Raw genomic sequence first — 21,116 nt, forward strand, 5'->3', positions numbered from 1 at the left:
CGCTCTTTATACAGACTGTCGGTTCCCCATTGCAGCTGGCAGTCTGAACACACCCGCTGCCGATTTAATTTTCCCAATGAACATGGGAGTTGGAAGCCCGCTGGGCGGGCCTTAATTGGCCCGCCCACACAAAATGGCGGCGCGGCCCGTTTCGGTGGCGGCGATTGGCTGCCTACCCGCCATCGAGTCGGTCGGGCCCACCTGCTCGTCAAATGCAAAATTCTGCCCAAAGAGATTATTTGTACAGCATCTCTACACAAAATTTCCAATCTAAATGCAAATTCTATGAGGTTGCCCTCAAAATAGATAGGAGCAAAGGTCAGCAAAAGTAGGGCTATGATCTTCTGACCATACCTCCAACTTGCACTCCAATCTAGCAAGACTGCATTCTGAGAGTGCAGCCTCACTCCCTCAAGGGCTAAACTATGAGTAATATTGTGCTGTGTACTCAGAGGAATTATGAAATTGGGTTGGAATTGTCAAATTAATTTGATTTGGAGATTTTTTGTCTATATCACTTTAGGTGGGACTTGAGACTAGCCCTAGAAGTAATAGAACAGTGCACCGAGCCATGGGTCCCATGCGGATTTATCTTAAGATAAGGATGCCATCCTTGGGATTTTCTTTTATTAATCTTAAACTTGTTCAATTTAAATCTTCAATGTTTAAAATTTGAATATGGACTGGGGGCAACAGACAACCCTCACAATGTTACTTCCTCTGTTAAAAATGGTAGTTTTACAAGTGTGCTAATAATTTGTTGTCCCTCACACTGGTTTCATTTCTAGATGCATGCCTGGGTTGCCAGGAAGTCATTGCTCTATACTGTGTCAAACTTAGAACAGTGGAACTTAGCACGAAAAGTTTACCATAAAGATGCATAATAACTATCACTTAAACAACACATACGGGAAGATATCAGGGGTGCTACTGCCACAGAAGCATGTCACTTGAGCTCTGCACAAGTGGCAGCAGAAAATTGCTTTATATCAACTGAGACAGAAGAAAATCAGACAAATTGTATGTAAGTCATGGAAGTGGAGATCCTTCTGACCACTTGCTATACAACATAGTCACATAAAGGTTGATTCCATGACCTCAACTGGCAGTTACACTGATGGAGGAATGTTGGAGCCCCATCTCCAATCAGCACTCCCTTTGAGTGTGACTGTGCTTCTGGTTGTGCAGGATCATGGAATCACCTCTGAATGCATTTAGAATGAGTTATCTGGACCCTGCTCACTTCAAACAATAGCGTCACCTGCAGCACACAGTGAATGTAATTTTCAAGAGTTACCTTACTTGAGCAATACAAGCTATACTACAGGTTTAGCTACTATACAATATTTTTTTTTTTTTACAAACAACTTGCAGCAATAAGTAAAACTGCAAGACTTTCAAATCTGTACTGACAGTATCTCAGTCACAAGTGCATGCCTACAGCACAACCGTTCAGAGCCACTGCTGGAAGCTTTTCTTTAATATAATGAATAACGTAAGCATAAGGTAGTGTCAGGAGAACTGTAAAAAATATCAGATGTTTCACAAAATGATTCTCAATGGGACTTATAAAAAAAAAACTGTGCTAAAGTTGGGCCTTACACTGAAATTGAGATTTTCCTTTTTATGTTAAATTTTCCCAGTGCACAATCTCTTCCATAAATACTTTAATGCTCATACCAGTGACATGTATAAAAATTTCCACACATAAAGATCATTTTTCCTCCGTATTTACATACCATGTTAATGTGTAAATAGCACACCTATAGCAAATAAATTACTATTTGCTTCTGGAGAGAATCTGAGTTCTAAGTCTTCATTCTTAAGCTCATTAACCAATCAATGGAAACCACTTTGTTCAGTCATAAAATGCTAAATTTTTTATGAATCTTTTAATGACACTTAATGAAAGCCTTCATTCCCTGTTAAGCCAAATAGTCACTTTATCTCTAGACTGGAATTTCACCTTTTACATCCACATCAAGAATAATTGTTTTTCAGCTAACCATATTCTTACAGTTCAGCTTGAACTCATTTTTATTTGGTTTCATCTTAGGGAGCCAATTACAGGCATAGTGAAATGCAGTTGCAAATACGTTTTTATTTTAAAATGATATTAGTGTGCAAGGTTTTTCATTTCAGGGATTCTTTTCATTGGTCAGCATTTTATATAATAAAAAGTTAAAGATGTGGAGGTAACACAAATAACTCGCATAACATTGTACGTTAACAGGAACCCTGGAGCTGATCTAAAGCAGCCCATACATGTCAGGAGCACTTACATTTCCTGGTGTTGCAATATTAATAATGAATTCCCTGCTATTTTCTAGTGTTACAACAAACTATCAGTATCAGTAGGTGTAGAATGAAACAGAGAAATATAGCAAATATAGCACCATCCAGTCACCATTAACACTTGACTTAACTTTCATACTTAATTTACAAAACTATAAAAGAAAATTTTGTGTTTCTTCTTTAGCCTGAAAGCTGATTAAGTAAATAATCATGAGGTTTAGCAATTCAGCTTAAACTGGAGTTCCTCTGCTGCAGAATGACTACATTAATTCACTGCATGATTCTCCACAGTTTCATATCTATATCCCACAGATTCATCCCAGTGGTATTGAAGGTCCTCTCTGTCACAGCAAGCTGCCAAAGGAGGTGTCAGCTAGGAGCCATTATCAAATGAAGCTGAAAAGAAAAAAACAGAGAATGAATGAACCTGACAGCGATAAAGTGTAAATTTCTACTTAATTCTTGTATTTGCTCAGTTAGTGTGTAAGCTCGCTGAACAGAAAATCAGTTGCCCATTGTGATATGTCTACTGAGGCACATAATTTGCTGCATTCTGAACACCTATCTCTCATTTTGCTTCCATTCATCCCCAGTTTCCTTCTCACCTGAATGATTCCTAGGTGCAAACCCAGATGGAGTATTCACAGGCCATCTGACCATGGGAGTGCATCGTGACAATCCTGAACCTGTTCTCATCCAACATCAATACAGGTGCACTTTCTAAGAATGGTCACTGGATAGCAATCAAGAGTGAAAACCTAGCGCATCCTAGCTTGAGATTATTTGTAGCACCTCTGGTGAAATCACCTAAGTCATCTCACTTTTCATTGCAACATTTAAACCAGTCAAGTTTTCTATGACAGAAGGTGTAAACATTATAAGAAACAACATCTGGATTTGAGTATTACCTAAAAAAGACTTTTTTTGTTGAAACTTTGTGTCTTGCATTCGTTAGGATAATTCACAAGAATACCAAATATAAAGGGAACAACAATTTATATTGTATGAGAAGAGAGTGCTAATTGGTTGACAAATGGACTCTGATCAGACAGAAAGGACATGTATCCATGTTGTGCCTGTTTTAGCGAAATAAAATAAGTGACAGGCAATTGCTGGTCCATTCCTCAGGGCAATGCCTTGACCAATCAGAGCCAAGCTGCCTGGTTTAAATTTCAAACAATGCTTGGCAGTTGACTGTCATTTACCACCAACTGGTGCATTCTCCATGGCAACGCCTCTACCAATCAGAGTCCACTTGCCAACCAATCAGTACTCTCTTCTCATACAGTATAAGTTGTTGTTCCATTTACATTTGGTATTCTTGCGAATTGTCCTGATGAGTGTAAGATGAAAAGCTTTTACAAAAAAATCTCTTTTTTCAGCAATACTCAAGTTCTGTACTACCAATCAACTTCCAGATTCTGCACCAGCCACTTAAATTCTTACATTGATGCTCAGTTATTTCACAGGAGCTTTGACACTAACTATATTCAGAAAATCTAAGTGGCTGGCCATAAGCTATATGGAAGCATCAGTGACAAGAAAGTTGGCAACTTAATTATTTAAATCACAACTATTTTTGCAATCCAATTAAATTCTTCAGAAATAAAGAACATAAATTTAAAAACTTTGTCCATTGTAATAAATCATCACTCGTACAATTTTCAGCAATCAATCCCAATGCTTCTAGCCTCCTGCAATAAGGTTATTTTTGTATTTAGAAAGTCAGAAAATAAGGCAAGAGAGGGGAGTCCTCAGAGAGCATGAGAACAAGAGACAAAGAGAAAGAGAAAGAAAGTGGAAGTGATAAAATGAAAGACAGTTACAACAAGAGGGAAAACGACAAAAACAGAGAAAACGATCTGAGAGAGAGAGAGCCCTAGTACAAGAACAAAAGACAGATGCTGAGTGGTAGAGAGATAGAGGGAGAAAAACAGAGAGAGAGACAGAGGGCTGGATTTTACGTGCCCCTGCCAGGTATGTGTGGGGGTTTTCTGTGTGGGGGTGGGGCACTTAAAATAGATCATGTGGCTAGCTCACCACCTTCCTGCCCACCCCTGAGCTGACACCCATAATACACTAGGCGAGTGGGTGCTGAAATCGGCAACCTGCCCGCCATATGTAAATAAATATTTATACGTCTATTAGGCTTGTTAACAAGCCTATTGACCCTGATAATACGCTGCCCATGCTAAAATTCAGCTAACGCAGCAGGTGGGTGGGAGTGGGCAGGCCATTTTTTTATGGCCTGTATGCAAAAAAGGTGGGAAGGGGGGTACTTAATTCAGGGGTGCCCTTTGTGCACCACAAATATATCATACTCCCCTTTCTTCTGTGCCACCTGCCCTCTAAAACCCAGCCCCCAGCCCTCACTTCCCCCCTCCCGTGGCTCCAGGATCCCTCCTGCCCTAAAACTCCGGGACTTACCTTTCGGGTGCACCCATCCACCTTCTTCATGCTCCTTCTTGCAGTCTTGGCAGCACCCCCTACTGAGCTCTGGTGCTGCTGGGACTGCTGGAGCTGCTGGCCAATCAGATTGGCTGGCAGCTCCCGCAGGCAGGACAATCTCCCACTGATGGGTGGAAGTCACACTCTCAACCACTTTAGCCTACCCGGCAGTACGTTATGGCTGCGGGGCTGGCTTCTTCTGGGTGTGTCAGCTTCCGGCCCACTTTCTTTCCAGGGGTCAAGCAGTTCGCCAACCCTCCTCCCCTCCTCTCCGCACCCCGCCCCCTACCTCCGCACCCCCACCACCATCTTCCCCATCTCCTGTAAAATTCAGCCCTGAGATGCAGACACAGCAAAGTAGAAGACAGGGCCTGTGAGCGAGATGAAGGGTTAGATTTGAGTTAAAGTAACAAGACTCCATTCGAAGGAAGTCAGGGTCAGAGAATCAAGTGTCCAGGCCATGATGCATTACTTGTAATGCTTCCAATTTTTCATTTATTAATGCTATTGTGTCTTATAAAATCTGTAGATTTTTTTATACCCAAAGCATTGGAGATGCCTTGTTTTAAAAACTGACAATGTTATGCATGTTGACAGCACAGGCATAAAAACTCTACAGTAGAATAATCGAATGCAACATTACCAGCTGAAAAGCCATCAGTTTGACAGTCAGCCCGATTTAGTTTGTTCTTCAATTAAAAGTACTCTGCAAGTGTCCGTGGCCCAAATTTTGAGATCAGCAATGAAGCAATGGCGCTAGCTACTAACCTCCAAGGAAGCTGCGCACAATGATCTAGCCATCTCTATTCATGGATTTCCCCTTTCCAAAAATCAGTTTGAAACTGTTGCCAAGTCAACAGCATCTTCAGGTTTCCAGCAACAGTGATGTCATCAAGCAGGGTTAGCAGCCAATCAGAAGGAAGCATTCTCACGGACAGCAAAGCAGGAGGCAAAATACACTGAATTTTGCACTTCTGATTAATTGCAAAATAAATGTTTAGGGCCTACACATGTGATTAAGATAGAGTCCAAAATATGAAAAACCTTTAAAAATAAATTTTTATCATTATGGAGAAAATTGGAATTCCAAAAATATAAAATTATTTTTTCAGGGACAATGAGACTAACCAGCAGCAATAATCAGCTTAGCACACTGGTAAAAACTCAGTTACATTTCATTCTACAATGATTTTTACAGCGAGGTGGAGAGAAAGAAAACCCAACTTTAAGGGAGAAAATTGGGCCTGGGCAAGTGGTGGAATGATGCAGTCTGCAATTCCCTGTTGCAAAGTGGAAATGCTGTTGCTTGATGCCAATGTAAGGAGGATTGGCTCTGTTTGACAATGAGCCCTTCCTCCTTCCAAGAGGCTAATGTGCCATGCCTGGCAGGAGGTAGCCACCAGGCTCAAAACGCTGTGCATTATCTGTAGAATGTAGGAACTATATAGGAATGTAGGATGGCATGTTTTATGAAACCTGTCAGGGTGCAACTAACAAGTGGTACCATGTACCATCTAAATTAACGAAGATTGCTTGCAGCAAACTGGTGTCCTTCAACCGGTTACATTTTACTATTGACCTCTACCAAGCCCCCACACCCATACAGTTCTGCCATTGCATTTCATACATATCCATCCTTCAGTAGGGAACATATTTAAGCAGAAAATTACAGTTGCAAGCTTTATCATACTCTTACCTTCAAACAATTGTTAACACAACATAGCAATTTACTGGCATTCAGGATAGGTTTCACATTGGGCACTTAGCAGCCATCAATTACCTCTTCTATTTGGGAAGTACAGCAGTGTGGCGACATATTCCAGTAGGAAAGGATATGAAAGTGCTGACCAATCTTTCAATCACTTATTCCATATATATGAACAATACATAACTAGTACCATCGTACTAGCTGTGTGAGCCAGCCACAGACATAACAGTTGAAGGCAGTGGTGACCTTACTAACTAATACCCGTTGCAAATTTATGTTCCAACTTAGCTGCAGGTGCCTGTGCTACAGATAGAAAAGCTCCACAACTGGCTGCATGCCAACTTTGAGTCAGCTGAGGCAATTGTCTTTGATCAGCCAAGCATGCCAAGGTTGGCTGATACGTCCTGGTGCTTGGTCACTTGCTTCAGAAATGAAATATTTTGAGGCACATCTAAAATAAACTTGGGTTTCCAAAATTACCAGTGAAATGTTAAACATTTTCAAAATATGGAGAAGATGCCAAAGTGTTGCAAACAATTTTTTCATTAAACTGTACTTTAAATAAATTTAAAGGACAAAATGGGCACACTCTTGAACAAAATATGCCATGTGACATTATTCATGCAAAAGTCACAGAATTGCAGCCCAGTAGGCAGCGGGCACAGAACCTGCTCCACCAATTCAAGATTCCCCTATGCCTATGGCAGATTTACTTTCAGGCACTGCAGTGTCAGTACTGTTTCGAAGAGGTTTTACTTAGTCTACAGGCGACTGGAGGTAGGCAGTGTAGTTTTGTTAAAACTAAATAATGATGTAACTGTAACATCAGTAGCCGGATGACTGAGAGGCTCCAACAGATCTAGGCACACAGCATTCTGTGTCATGAATACCATGTGCTTATTATGATGTCTTGTACATAGTGTTTTTTTTATTCATTTAAGGGATGTGGGCGTCGCTGGCTCGGCTAGCATTTATTGCCCATCCCTAATTGCCCTTGAGAAGGTGTTGGCGAGCAGCGTAAATAAATAGTTTTAGCAAAACTGTATTGCCTATCTTCAGTTACATGTAGACTATGTAAAACATGGTGGCAGTGGTGGGATACAAACCCGCACCCCAAAAAAAATCTTAGGGAGTTTTCGGGTCTGGTCCCTGATGTGCTGAGTTGTTTGAACTCAGAGCTGTAAGAACTGCAATGGGTTTCAACGCCCTTTGGTTAAATTGGGGAAAATTGTCCTGATTACCATTTATTGAATTCTACTTTGGTGGAGATTAGGTAAGGGTAGGATCAGGCTCAAGTGTAGATTGTTGATGTAACTTTCATTTTTATCATTTAAAATAAAACACCTCCAAATGTTTGCAGTAAGATCAAGAAATGCTTTCTTTCCATACAAATGTGGAGAAAACCCCTCCCCCCAAAGAGTGTGGATGCTGGGTCAATTTAAATTTTCAAGGCTCAGATTGGTTGATTTCTTTTATATCAAAGGATATCAAGGGATATGGAACAAAGGCACATAAATGGATTGAGTTACAGAACAGCCCTGAATAGCCGAGCAAGCTTATTCCTGCTCCAAGTCATTTATTGCTGTCTTCTTTTGACCTGGGCTCTAAGATTTACAAGCAGCTGCCACCTGCAAACTTCCTTCAGCAGCAGTAATTAGTCTCCATTTGACCCCAGGGTGTGTTTATTTACAACAATTAGACTTTGTGATCTTAAAGAGACAGCCACATTAAGCACAGCTTAAGCTCAATGTGCATTACATGGTGCATACTCCTGTCATTATAAAACAGACAATCTTCAAACATACCCCGAAGAATACCTTGGGGAATCCTTTACTAGGTTTAAAATTCTGCAACAGTATCATTGATAACTTCAAATAAAAAAATCAAAGAAGACGATACTTATTTCAAACTGTCTAAGTCATCACATGGTGCTATTAAGCTTCAAATCCCAGGGTTATTATGTAAAAGCAAAGCATATAACAATAGCCTTCAGAGCTTTCAGTATTCCTCATGATTTATAGAATAAATCAGTGCAACAGTCACCTTAGAAGGTGCAATGGTTGAACTTTGATGTGTGCTGTGCAGTTCACTGTACCATATCATTTTGTGGAGTTCTCTATCATTACTCACAACCTGACTGTTTAATATACTGAAAATCTAATCAGGTTAGCTGGTTCTGAAATCTGGCAAAAAAAAACACAGAAAGTACTGGTGACAGAAAAAAGAAGTGTTTAAATTTATAAGCTTAGGATTTACCACTGATGTTATTAGCTAAACACAAGACATTCCTCTGTTCATTATTTTAAAATGACCAGATTACACTTAATACTTTGGCTGTACAGAGGTATTATAGGTATATTTTGAGCTATTATTATTATTTTTATACTTTAAAAGTACTTTAGAATTTAATTTAGATATAGTACAAAGGCAGGGGAGCAGACCATTCAGCCCATCAAACCTGTTCTGCCATTCAATGAGATCCATCAACCTACCTTAACTCCATATACTTTTAAACCCTTGTCTAGCAAAAATTTATCGATCTCAGATTTTAAAATATTAACCGAGCTAGTATTCACTACTCTTGTGAGAGAAAGTTCCATATTTCTACGCTACTTTGCGTTAAGAAAGGGTTCCTAACAGCTCTTCTGATTAGCCTGACACTGAATTTAGGGTTATGACACCTTGTCCTAGATGGGATGCCTGGAACTGTAATCAGGATTCCAGATGACCAACGCTTTGTCTTCCAGTAGCGAAATGTCTCACCTTTATATTCTATCTCACTAGTAATAAAGACTAATATACCATTAGCATTTTTGATTATTAGTAAATCATACGCTGATCATAGTAAAAACATAAAGAATAATTTACTTCTAAATACCACTAACAATAATTATAGGCTAAAAATTTGTCTGCATCCCTTTTAGGTTGCAGCTCGCGATACTCCCTGCCTCCTCTTCTTCCTCTTCCTCTTCCTCCTGAGGAAGCATCCAAATGCCTAAGGGCAATGGTTGCAACCTCATGATGGCAGGTTCTGGAGGACACCAACTTGCTACAGCGAGTATTGTAGAGCTGGCAGTGGAACCATTGTTTTAGCACCTCAATAGTCTGCTCCACAATGTTTCTGGTGACTCCATGGCTTTCATTATACACCCATTGTCCTTATATGGTTGTATGGTGGAGGGGTTCATCAATCAGGTGTAGAGGGAGTAGCACGTGTCTCCAAACAGCCATCGTCTGGTTCTTCTTGAAGGCCTGAAGATGGTGGGAACAGCAGGCTGCCTTAGGATGTAGACATCACGGCTGCTGCCGGGATACTGAGCATTAACCGATATGGCGCTCTGGACATGGTTGCACACCAACTGTACATTGATGAAATGGATGCCCTTACAGTTCCTGTACCTCTCCCCATTGACATAGGGAGCCTGCAGAACCACATGCGCACAATTAATGGTTCCCTGTACCATTGGGAATCCCACAATCCTGGAAAATCCACTTGCCCATTACTACTCACTAGCAGAGATAACATGATGAAATCACCTTTCTTCACATATAAGGCTTCATTCATGTGCCAGAAGCACACTGGGAGATTTTAACTAGGTCGCTCGCTCCCACCTGGAATCATGCAGTCATGTAGAATTTTAATGCAACTGTGCCTTTTTTTGAGGCATTAAACCAAGGCCTCATCTGTTCTCTCAGGTGGACATAAAAGATCCCAAGGCACAATTTCAAAGAAGACCAAGGGAGTTACCATAGTGTCTTGGCTAATAATGATTCCTCAGTCAACATCACCAAAACAGATAATTTTGTCATTATCACATTGCTGTTTGTGGAAACTTGCTGCCATGTTTCCTACATTACAACAGTAACTATGCTTCCACAGTACTTCATTGGCCGTAAAGCACTTTTGCATATCCTATGGTTGTGAATGTTACTATGCAGATATAAGTCTTCTTTTTGTTCCTTTCTCCCCCCTTCTGCAGCCTCTACTCCACTTGTTGGTCATGTTGTAGACCCAGAGGCACTGTAGCTACACCCCCATACCTCTTGCAGACTTGTTATGTACAGGTGACCAAATCCTCTGCCCTCCATGAATAAATGTACCAATTCACCAAAAGACCTCCAAAAACAAATGTTACGGTTGCATCATATAACCGTAAAACTATTAGGAAGATGAACACTTTACTTTTAAAAAGTAGCATTGAACATTGACACTTTACCTTGGCAAAATGGACACCAGAAGGTCAGGTGACTACTTTTGTGGTTTCTATACAGACACAGAATAACTCATGTCTGAACATGCCCCTGGAAAGTCATCAAAATGTAAATGTTCTTGTGGAGGACCTTCCATTGAAGAGATATCAGAATGCAAGGTCACTTGTGGAATTTACAGTTACAAGTGTTTAGATACTTACAGAATATATAATGGTCAGATATAATGGTTGCCCTAGATTCGGTGTCTGAAAACTTGAAATCTAATAAAGAAGGGTGTGTAGGAACCATTTTATTGCAAGCAAGTGCAAATGGCCACCATTCATTCCCCATTGTGTGGCGATGGCTTATGATGTCAAACCATTTATGTGGATCATAGGAGTATTGATTCTGTGCTCACATGATTGAAACTAGCTTGAGATAGAAAATATCTTATTATTCCAAGGACATGCCAGGGCAAGTCAGTCTGGGACAAGGACTACAGTAGAGAGATCTTGCCCATAAAAAAAAGGAAAAGACCCTACCTTCAAAAAGTCACCTCAGGCTGAGAAGTGGAGATTTCTTGTACCTGGGCTTGTAATTTTGACTACTGGGGCTTGACCACAGTTTTTGACTGAAAAGCCTGAAACCTGCTATTGCTTGGAGTACCATTGTGAATTCATCACCAAACACTTCCAACCTTCATTTTTCCTTCAGTGAACTGAAAGAAAATTTCCAGGCCTGCAACCACTTCCAACCACCATCTTGAAGAAACAGAATAATATTAACTTTCAGGACTTTAAGTTATCTATGTGCATGTTACATCTTTAGAAATGATCTTTTATTTTGTGTGTGTGTGTCAGTGTGGGTTTTTATTGTGTACCTTTTCAGGTATTGTAAGGAATAAATGTTTATCCTTGCTTTTGATTTAAACTTGCCAGAAAGTATGTGTCTGTTCTTAAAGTTACAGCACTCAAGGGGTTAACACACTCCTTCTCAGAAATACACCATGTTGTGGTCAGTCGAGAGGTGGAAAAAAGGGGCCAATTGTCCCACATCCCTCCCCATCTGTAACACAAATGACAGTACTTCTACGAACTTTACCACAGCAGAATTCAGTCAAATGCAATTTAGATGCCTATCCCTTTAAATAGCACTAGTGAGGAGGTCACTCATGCAGATAAACACATCGGCTCGAATTTTCTGGCCCCGTTGGCGTCGGGTGTCATGATGAGACAGCCATAAATCGGATTCACGCCATCGTGAAACCAGTTTGCAATTGTCCACTCCACCCGTCAATGGTGGGCCTCGTTTCCCATCGCCGCATGTCGGGAACCTAATTTCAATACTTTTGCATCTCAGTATAAGTCCTGCTTGCCGGAATCATCCTCCCACGCTGGGTCATCTGGGCACATCGGGGTGCAATGTTTCACAAGTGTACATAAGCAACATGCACCTAGCGAGCTGCACTTCGCTCGGGATTTCAAGGTTTCTTTGTCTACCTTGCTTCGGGCAGCACTCGTGATCATCAGCGCCAGGCTTCGCAGCCAGCACCACATCACTTTTAGGGCTCGCACGCAGGTCTCTACCTACCAGACCAGCTGTAAGGTGGGGGTGCTTTTCAACGGCTGCAGGGCTAGTTCTTGCTTAGAGAAGGGGGAGAAGCGGCCTCAGGCAAGGAGAGAGGCTGCAGGGCAAGGGCTGTTCTGGGGAAGGAGGGTATCCCAGAGTGTGTGTGGGGGCACATGTTAATCTGTGCAAGTGGCCCCAAGATGGCGAGGGCTGAGGAGGCAGCCTCCAGAGGAGATGAGGCTATGAGGAGATGTGAGGGTGTGTGTGAGAGTGGTGATGTCCCTTGAGCTGGTAGTGCGTGAGATGACAGTGAGTGTGTGAAGGCCTTGTGAGTATATGAATTTAGAATGAAAAGATGGTTGCCTTATTCTGGCAACAAGGTGAGATCATTGATTTGTTTTCTGCACTAGATGGCCGACTTCTTGTGTGCAGCATTGGCACTGACCACTGCTGCCACCACCTCCCAAGCTGGAGTGGTGAGACTGATAGGCCTCCTGCAGCCAGAGCGTGGGAAGAGGACATTGCAGCAGGCATCCACAACATCCAGAAGATGTCCGAGGGATGTGTCATTGAATCAGAGGGTTGTACTCGTCTTGGCTTTTGGGGCCATGTCTTCACTGGAGCAGTCCTGGGTTGTAAGCATTGAGAAATATGCACACGGCTGCAGTTTAAATATGGCGCCCTGTGTGAGGAAGCGGTGAGGAAACGATGCCACCCAGAGGTCACCCGCCAGCGAGACAGCGTATTTCCTGAGGCTGCGTAATTCATGAGGCGCCATTGCTGCCGGTGGGTAAAACGACTTTTCTCCCGCCCGCTACCACACTTTGTGGAAATCTGGGACGATTCCGCTCATCATCAGCGGAGAGTATTTAATATAAACTGGACATGCACAGTCCAAGTTTCAAAAACGTGCATCAATTCAGTCTGAATGACATCACAACCTGATCACTCCTAATGCTTCCATTGAACATATGGCATGGCCACGCTATTGCCCTTCCCATGAATGGTGCTGTCTGATTGACACTTTTACAGGATTGTAAGAAGAGCAGTTTTTTTTTTAAAGCAGAATTCTGATTGGGTGTTTTATTTTCCCTCAGCATTTCAAGACTTGCCATTATTATTATGTGGCTCATTGATTCTATACATAGTGCATAGTGAGTGAGGGGGCATGGGGGTATGGAAGGGGCATGAAGAGGGCATGGTGGGTGCATGAGGAGCATGGGAGGCATGGTGGGTGCATGGGTAAGACCTTTTAACCTTACCTTTCAAAAGGTTCCCGGATCTAGACTATGGTTCAAGAGTCCTCTGAGGGGCCATGAACCACTAGTCATCCAGAAGCTGGACAGACTCTGCCAAAATTGTGTGCAGGGGGTGGTGGGATGTATGAGATATCTACCCGTGCAATGGAGCCAGCCAGGTCGGGAATGCAGGGTGTGGGCTCACTAACCTCATCCCACACCAGTGAAAACTGCTGGTTCTGGACATGGGGCAGGAATCCCGGGATCAATCGTGTCCACCATTTTTAAATCACCCTGCCCCCCACCCCCACCTTTGCCTCCAATCCAACACGGACAGACATAAAAATACAGGCCACAGACTTGATCTGAAAATTACTGAGAACTTTCACTCGTGGTGTACGTTAACTTTGAGCAATATGTATTACTTTCCAGATGACCTCCTATCCCTCATTTCCTTCCTCTTCACAAGTGAATTATTTCCCTGCCTTATTCTTATATGCTGAGAGTCATTCCCTGATCAAACACAATAAGGTGAACAATTTCTTAAAGCTATATTGGGCGGAATTTTCCGCGCCAGCTGGCGGCAGTGGTGATAGGTGACGTGCGTGGAAAATATGGCACAACCTGCTTCACAACAGCATGAAGGCAGGTGGTGATCATCCGCTCAGCCTGCCAATGGTGGGCTGCATTTCTCACCATCGGTCGGCGGGGAGCTAATTGTAATACATTAGCATATAATTAAAAGACCAGCCAGCCAGGCTCTTTGAACCCCGCCGTATCGTCTGTCCACATCGGCGGGAAAGCACATCGATGTGTTTAATAACAACACCTCAGGTGACGTGCACTTGGTGGCCTTCACTTTGGGGGAACTGAGGTGAATGAGCCGCAGTGTTCTCCACAGCTCGCCCCATGTTTACAGGCCTCAGGGGCGCCTGGGGGTGGGGAAACTGATGCCTGGTCCCGCAGGCAATTGCTGAAAGGGGGAATGGTGTCTGGGGGCAAGTGCTGACCAGCCTCGGAGGCGACTGCTGTGGGTGGGGAGGGCTGCAGGTCAAGTGTTGCCTTGTCACTGCACCCCGCACACAGGCAATCAAGGTGGGGGCAGTGTAAGCGAGGGGAGTGGTCGCACATTAGGGACACCGGTATAAACTGACCATGCCTCCGCAACTAAGACAGATCAGGCGCAGCCACAGTGATGTGATTGGGCTCAGGCTCCTAGTCTGCCCGTCCATGCAAGCAACGCAGAGGCACCCAAGAGCCACCAAGTGCTCCATACCTTACCCACAAATATCCCCTCTGCCCCTGCCCCCCATTACCCTGGCACAGACTTCGAGTCCATCACCACTATATTGGACCGCGGAGCAGTTGGACTGCACACATTATACAATCTCCACGCTAAAGCTGGCCATGTAGCAGTCACTGCTGGAGGCGCTGACAGCCCCTTACAATCTCAGCGTCCCCGTTTGGACCAGTGTCCCCAATGTCGCAGGTTGACAGGGCAGCCATGCAGCGCACCCATCTCTGGCCATCCGTGGGGTGACCAGCACTCTCCGGGAAGCATTAAGGGGCAGTAACACAGAGAAAGGTGCTAAGTACAGACATGATAACCACGTCTCTCTCTCTTTCATGCTGCAGGAGTACGACGTCAGGATTATGGATCCTGGTGAACTAGCTGTGTGCCTGATGGCCCACAGAGACCGTAGAAGACGGAGGAGAGAGTGACTGTGCAAAGGCAGGAGGCAGCAACCTCATGAAGAAGGGGCAGCAGGAGCTCCTGCACACTCTGCCCAGGAGTGACAGCAAACCATGGCTGGTCAGTGCCTAGCATCACCCAGGGTCTATAGACGGCGCCTGCCATTCCTGCAGATGACTGAGAACCAGTGTTGCCGACAACTGCACATGACTAAGGACCTGGTCGCTCACATCTGCTACTTACTACAGGACTTGGTGCCAAGGGATCATGGAGAGCATCCACTGCCAGTGGCTGTGAAAGTGACCGTGCCACTCAATTTCTAAGCCAGTGGTTCCTTTCAGGGCACCACAGGTGACCTCTGTGGGATTTCACAACCCGCCACCCACAAATGCATCCATGAGGCCACAGATGCCATCTTCTCCATGGCACACAACTTTGTGCATTTCGCCCAGGACCGGGACAGCCAGGGTGCAAGGGCCATTGGTTTCACCCTAATCTTGGTGTTCCCACAGGTGCAGGGTGCAATTGACTGCACTCATGTGATGCTCAGGTCTCCATCACTACACCCGGTAGACTTCATCAACATCAAGGGCTTCCACTTGCTGAATGTACAGCTGGTATGCGACCACCAGAAACCTATCCTGCAGGTGTGCGCACGGTTTCCAGAGATTGAGAACGACACCTATATCCTGAGTCACTCGCAGATCCCTGAAGTCTTCCAGGGTCCACAGAAGCTGCCGAAATGGCTCCTCGGGGACAAGGCTACCCGCAGAGGCCGTGGCTGATGATACCCCTGTGGCGGCCTCAGACTGCAGCAGAGCGATGCTATAATGAGTCTCATGCAGCAGCTCGCAACTTGGTGGAGCAGACCATCGGGATGCTGAAGATGCGGCTCCGGTGCCTGGACCGGTCTGGTGGAGCCCTGCAATACAGTCCACAGAGGGTGTCATGCATCGTCTTCGTCTGCTGCAACCTTTACAACCTGGCGCTGTAACGGGGAGAGGAGCTGGCTGAGGTGGAGATGGAGGAGCTGCACGTCTCCTCCGATGAGGAGGATGCCAACGGGGATGAGGGTGAGGGGGTCCTTGGCAGTGACGATGATGGGGATGAGGCTCTCACACTGGCTAGATGAGGCTTGCGCACTCAGGAGGCCCTCATAGCTGCCAGATTTGTGGAGGATGATGACAACATGCAGTGAGGTGTCCCCGTAGATCCTTACATTGCAGTTGTGAATGTTTGACTCCAGTCTGGCTAATCGCAGTGCCAATACCCTCTGTGAGAATGCTCCTGTCATGGAGATGCAGTGGAGGCCCTAATAGTCGCTTGATCACAGGAGGATAATGACAACATGCAGTGAGGACACTCCATAGATCTTCACATGGCCACTGAGAATGTCTGATCCTGTCTGGCCAAGGGCAACTCGCTTGCGGTCTGTGATCAGGGTCATCTCAGAGATGCAGCCATGAAACATTAGGTGCATCTGATGCTGTGTCCATCTTCAGCACCTCAGCTCTTCAGAAGCTGGTGCACAGCATCACTGGTCACACATGCTGGTGTGATGGGGGCCAGCCCCACCTTAAAGGTGTTGAGAGCACACAGAGAGTATGTGAGAACTATGTGGCACATGTCCACTACATTTGGCAGCAATGACCAGCACCGCTGAGGTGCGGGCATCAGTAATGTTTCCAGGGAGTGTGAGGCCAGACCATCATTGTGGTCTGAAGGCCGCACAGAGCACAGGGAGGAGGCCCTGAACTGAGACACCTGCCTTTTATCTTGTGCAGAAAGGTTTCACATCCGAGTGACAAGAACACTGCTCATCAGAACAAGGAGCCACAGGCAGGGAGACATCCTTAGGAGTTTATTGACAATGGTGAACAGTGTGCACAAGTGATTAACACCCGTGTCCAGGCTGTGTAACTACGTTTACCTAACTTTCCTAACCCTGCTGCTACATCTTGGTGCTCCCCAGACATCCACAGCAGAAGTGGAAGCAGCCTGCTGATTGTGACATCCTGTCTGTGATGACTTTGGCAGGTGTCCTCCGGAGGGCTGAGACCTGGAGGGCCTCGGCCTGCTTTTGGGGTCCTGCTGTGTGGCAGTGACACCCTCCTCGGCCTGTGAAGCTGGAGCTGCGGAGGTGACAGGAAGGGGGGATTCGGATTGGCCGGTCACTCCCAGAGCCACCTGGATAGATGGCCCCGGAGCGTGCATCTGCTGATCCTCCTCCCTATGGGTGCCTGAGGGCCCCTGGCTGACTCCGTGAGCGGAAGAGATAGCTGGAGTGAGATCGAGCTGCCCAGCACCCCTCTCTTGTACATATTGTTTGAGGCCAACTTTGGCATCACCGATCGGGTTAAGCCCACACAGACTTGCAGGAGTGACATCCCGGACCAAGGTCTCCATGGCAGCTGCCATCCTGTCAGTGTTGACCTCGGTGCGTTGCAATGACAACGCTATGACCTCAGCCTGAAGATGGATGGACTCCTCCATCATGCCTTGCAATCTGAGGAGTGCAGCGGACATCCCTTCCTGATGTTCCTGAGCTTGCCTCTGCAGCTCCAGCAACTGTGACCTGACAGAGTCCAGAGGCTCATCATCTGACTCGAAGTCAGTAATGTTTTGGCCTCCTGAAATCCTCCGAGTGCCGGACATCTGGGAAGTCTCTGCCTCCGCCTGCTGTGGATCAGAAAGCATGACGTGTTCACCAGATTGTGATCCTGAGGCTACTCTAAAGCTAGGTCCCACCGAGGTGTGTGTCTCTGCGCTGGTGGAGGGTGTGGGTGAGCGCTGTGACAGGACTTCAGGGAGGGTGCCTTCAGATTCCCCTTCGGAGGTTTCTTCGGAGCTTGATTGGAGGCCCTGGGTCATGGACTCTGTCAGCTATTTGGCAGATGTGCCTGCGAAAGCAAGGAGAGATAATTAGTGCATGGCAGTGGCCTGTGAAAGAGGACACATCACTCACAGCATGGTTGTCTGATGGATGTTGCACTGCTGGATCCTCACTTGGTAGAGCATCGCTGACCTCACTGTCATCACAGGACCAGTCCCAGTCATCGCCGGCCAGCTAGATGGCTCTGGTTTCGAATTGTGTCAGAACTTTGATTTCCGGCACCCCTCCACCTGTCTACGACCTTTCCCTCCTGTTGTGAGCCAGTTTGTTCTGCACGGATAGAGATGGGGAGAGGGTATCAGGACGCCTGCTGGACCAGATGATAAACATGCCTGGCCTGTGTGGGTGGTGAGTGGTCTCATGGACGGGATGAGGACAATGATGGTGTGTGTGAAAAGTGAATGGTGATGTCCCTTGCACTGGCAGTGAGTGAGGGCCCTGTGGATGTGTGATGGGTTTGTGAGTGTGTGAGTTGTGAGTAATGAAAAGAGTGACTTACCCTGGTGGAACGGAGGAGATCATTCATCCTTTTGTGGCACTGGGTGGCTGTCCTCCTCTGCAGGGCATTCACGCTGCCAACCACCTCCCAAGCCAGGTTGGTGACATTGCTACCCATCCTGCAGCCAGAGTGGGGTTGAGAAAATCCCATCAGGTCTCCACAACATCCAGCAGTGGCTTGAGAGATCCATCATTGAAGCGGGGTGGGGGCGGCAGTCTTTTTGCCTTTGCTGGCCATGTCTCCCGGACAGCAATGGTGATGAGCTGGTGGTGATGAGTGCTTTGCTGGCGGCTGCCTTTTAAAGATGGCGGCCGGTGTGATGCAACAGTGGGGTGATGGTGAGCGGGCGAATGAGAGACCGCCCGCGATGGAAATGGCGTGTTTCACGGGAATGCAAAAATAATGAGGCGTGTTCGGGAAGATATGGCATGAAAACCCGCCATTTTCGTTGGTGGGTAGGATTCCATTTTACCCGCCCGGTACCACACTTAGTGCAATTCTGGGAAAATTCCACCCATTATCTTTTTTTTATATATCTTCTTAAAGTTGTACCCTTAATTATCATAGATGCAGTGCTCTCAACATCGTATGGCTTACATATTATCCCTCTCCCATTCTATTGCACTGGCCTGAATCTTACGCTCGTCGGGCATGTGCAATGTAGGCATGAAACGCGCGCTGAGAAAGCCTCAGTGCTGCCGGGGGGTGGAGGGGTGAGCGGGAAGAGGACGGGCACCGAGAAAAGCGAGGGCGTGGGTGAGTGCTTCTTGTGAGCTCTCTGAAGGCAGACAGCTGCTGCAGAGCTGCCTCAGGGAACTGCAGATCTGTACAGATTAAACGAGAAGAATAAAGTGCAGTAAACTGTATCTATGCAACACATTCCAGCACCTGACAGCAGAATTCAGAAAACATCAGTCCCCAGATAGCTTTGTTTTATTATATTTTACCCCGGATATTTCATGCCGCCCTGGATTGAGGTCTCAGCGAAAATGTGAATGCTGCCTGGCCGACTGGCCCATCCGTCAACCATAAACAAACGGGCCACGTGAAATCAATTACAGCTGCTCCCTTACTGAAAAAGAATTAGACTTCCTGGATGCGTCCTCAAATTTGGCAGATTTTGTTTTAAAGTCCTCTTTGCTGACCTTTTTAATTCTGGAAATGGCTTGTTGATTGTTGAATCTTTTATCCCACCACAAAATATCACCTGCTGAAAGCTGGGAGACTGCAGGATAAACTTCACTAATGTCCTGCTATGGCAGACCGGGAAATCATACAGGCAACTCACCATCCCTCCCACCCCCCGACAACCCCAACAAATGCAAGTGTCCCTGCCAGAAGCATTTTTTTTACTTTCTGTATGTGGAATTAAAATTCCAGCACTGTCAATTTTCCCATTATTTAAGTAAGCACTTTAGAAAATTTATACTGAAGCACTGAACAAGGATTGAACACAAGGTTAAGTTCAGTGATCCTGCTTTCCTCACAGGTAGCCATGCAGTAAGACAGGAATACAAAATCACAGTGCCAATTCTCTGGCCCATGTTCTCTTCAAGCACTGCTCACTAAGCTCATGAAGCTCATCCAATGGTACATTATCATTAATGATAAATGATCATTTATAAATGATAACTGGACTGCAATAGTGGACCAATCTCTCAATGGTGCAGCGCCAGGAGCATGCATACGCAGAAAGCCACCAATTTGTCTCAACTGATTGAATCTAAATCAAAAAGATTTGAGTGAATTAAACACTTCAGATGCATGATTGCAGCTTATAATTAAAATGGACCAAATTTATGGATGGGTCAGAGAAGCACAACCTGAAGAGTTCTTCAGTGCTTCAGACTTATTCAAACCATGACTCCTTCTCAAGTGGCTTACATTCCTGGTAATTGACTTTGGCACATCTACACTATCAATGCTGATAATTATGAGTAATTGCCCGCAAGTATTTAAATAATTGCTGTGGAAACATGTCTGCCATCTAATTCCATTCCCCAAACTTATTCAAGCACGAAAATTCATCAAATGATACAAACACCTAGCACCGTAAAACATTTCAGAATGCATTATAAAAAAGTAGAATCTGAGTTAGTCACTTTAAAACAGTGGCCCAAATGCTATCCCTTGTATAGCATAAACATCCTTACTGTTTTAAAACAGCCTTCCAGAGACCCTTTGAGTGAAAAAAATACCTCATCTCTGGCTTAAAAGCGAGATCTCTTATTTTTAAGTTGTGTCCCCTAGTTCTAGTCTCTCCCACAAGAGGAAATATCTGTCTGGTATCCACTCTATCAAGTCTCCTCAGGATCTTCTATGTTTCAATAAGATCACCTTCAATCTTCTAACCTCCAGTGGGTACAGGCCCAACCTGTTCAACTTTTCTTCATAAGATAAGCCCATGAGTTGAGTAAACCTTCTCTGAACTGCTTCTAATGCATTTATATCCTTTCTCAAATAAGAGGACCAAAACTGTACACAGTTCTCCAGGTTTGGTCTCACAAAGGTCCTGTCCAACTGCAGTAAAACTTCCCTACTTTTATATTTAATTCTCCTTGCAATAAATGTCAACATTCAAT

At 45.0% G+C, this 21,116-nt stretch overlaps 1 protein-coding gene across 1 annotated transcript in view; it reads right to left on the reverse strand.

The window, feature by feature from the left end:
- Positions 1–1,359: 1,359 nt before the first annotated feature.
- LOC144689173 (sterile alpha motif domain-containing protein 10-like) overlaps positions 1,360–21,116 on the reverse strand; it is a 119,114-nt gene continuing 99,357 nt past the window's right edge. Inside the window, exon 5 of the mRNA XM_078556295.1 lies at positions 1,360–2,691. Coding sequence (XP_078412421.1) covers positions 2,669–2,691 — 23 coding nt within the window. The 3' untranslated portion in view covers positions 1,360–2,668. The remainder of the gene's footprint in view (positions 2,692–21,116) is intronic.

The sequence above is a fragment of the Cetorhinus maximus genome, chromosome 13 (assembly GCF_964194155.1).
Source record: "Cetorhinus maximus chromosome 13, sCetMax3.hap1.1, whole genome shotgun sequence".
Taxonomy (NCBI): domain Eukaryota; kingdom Metazoa; phylum Chordata; class Chondrichthyes; order Lamniformes; family Cetorhinidae; genus Cetorhinus; species Cetorhinus maximus.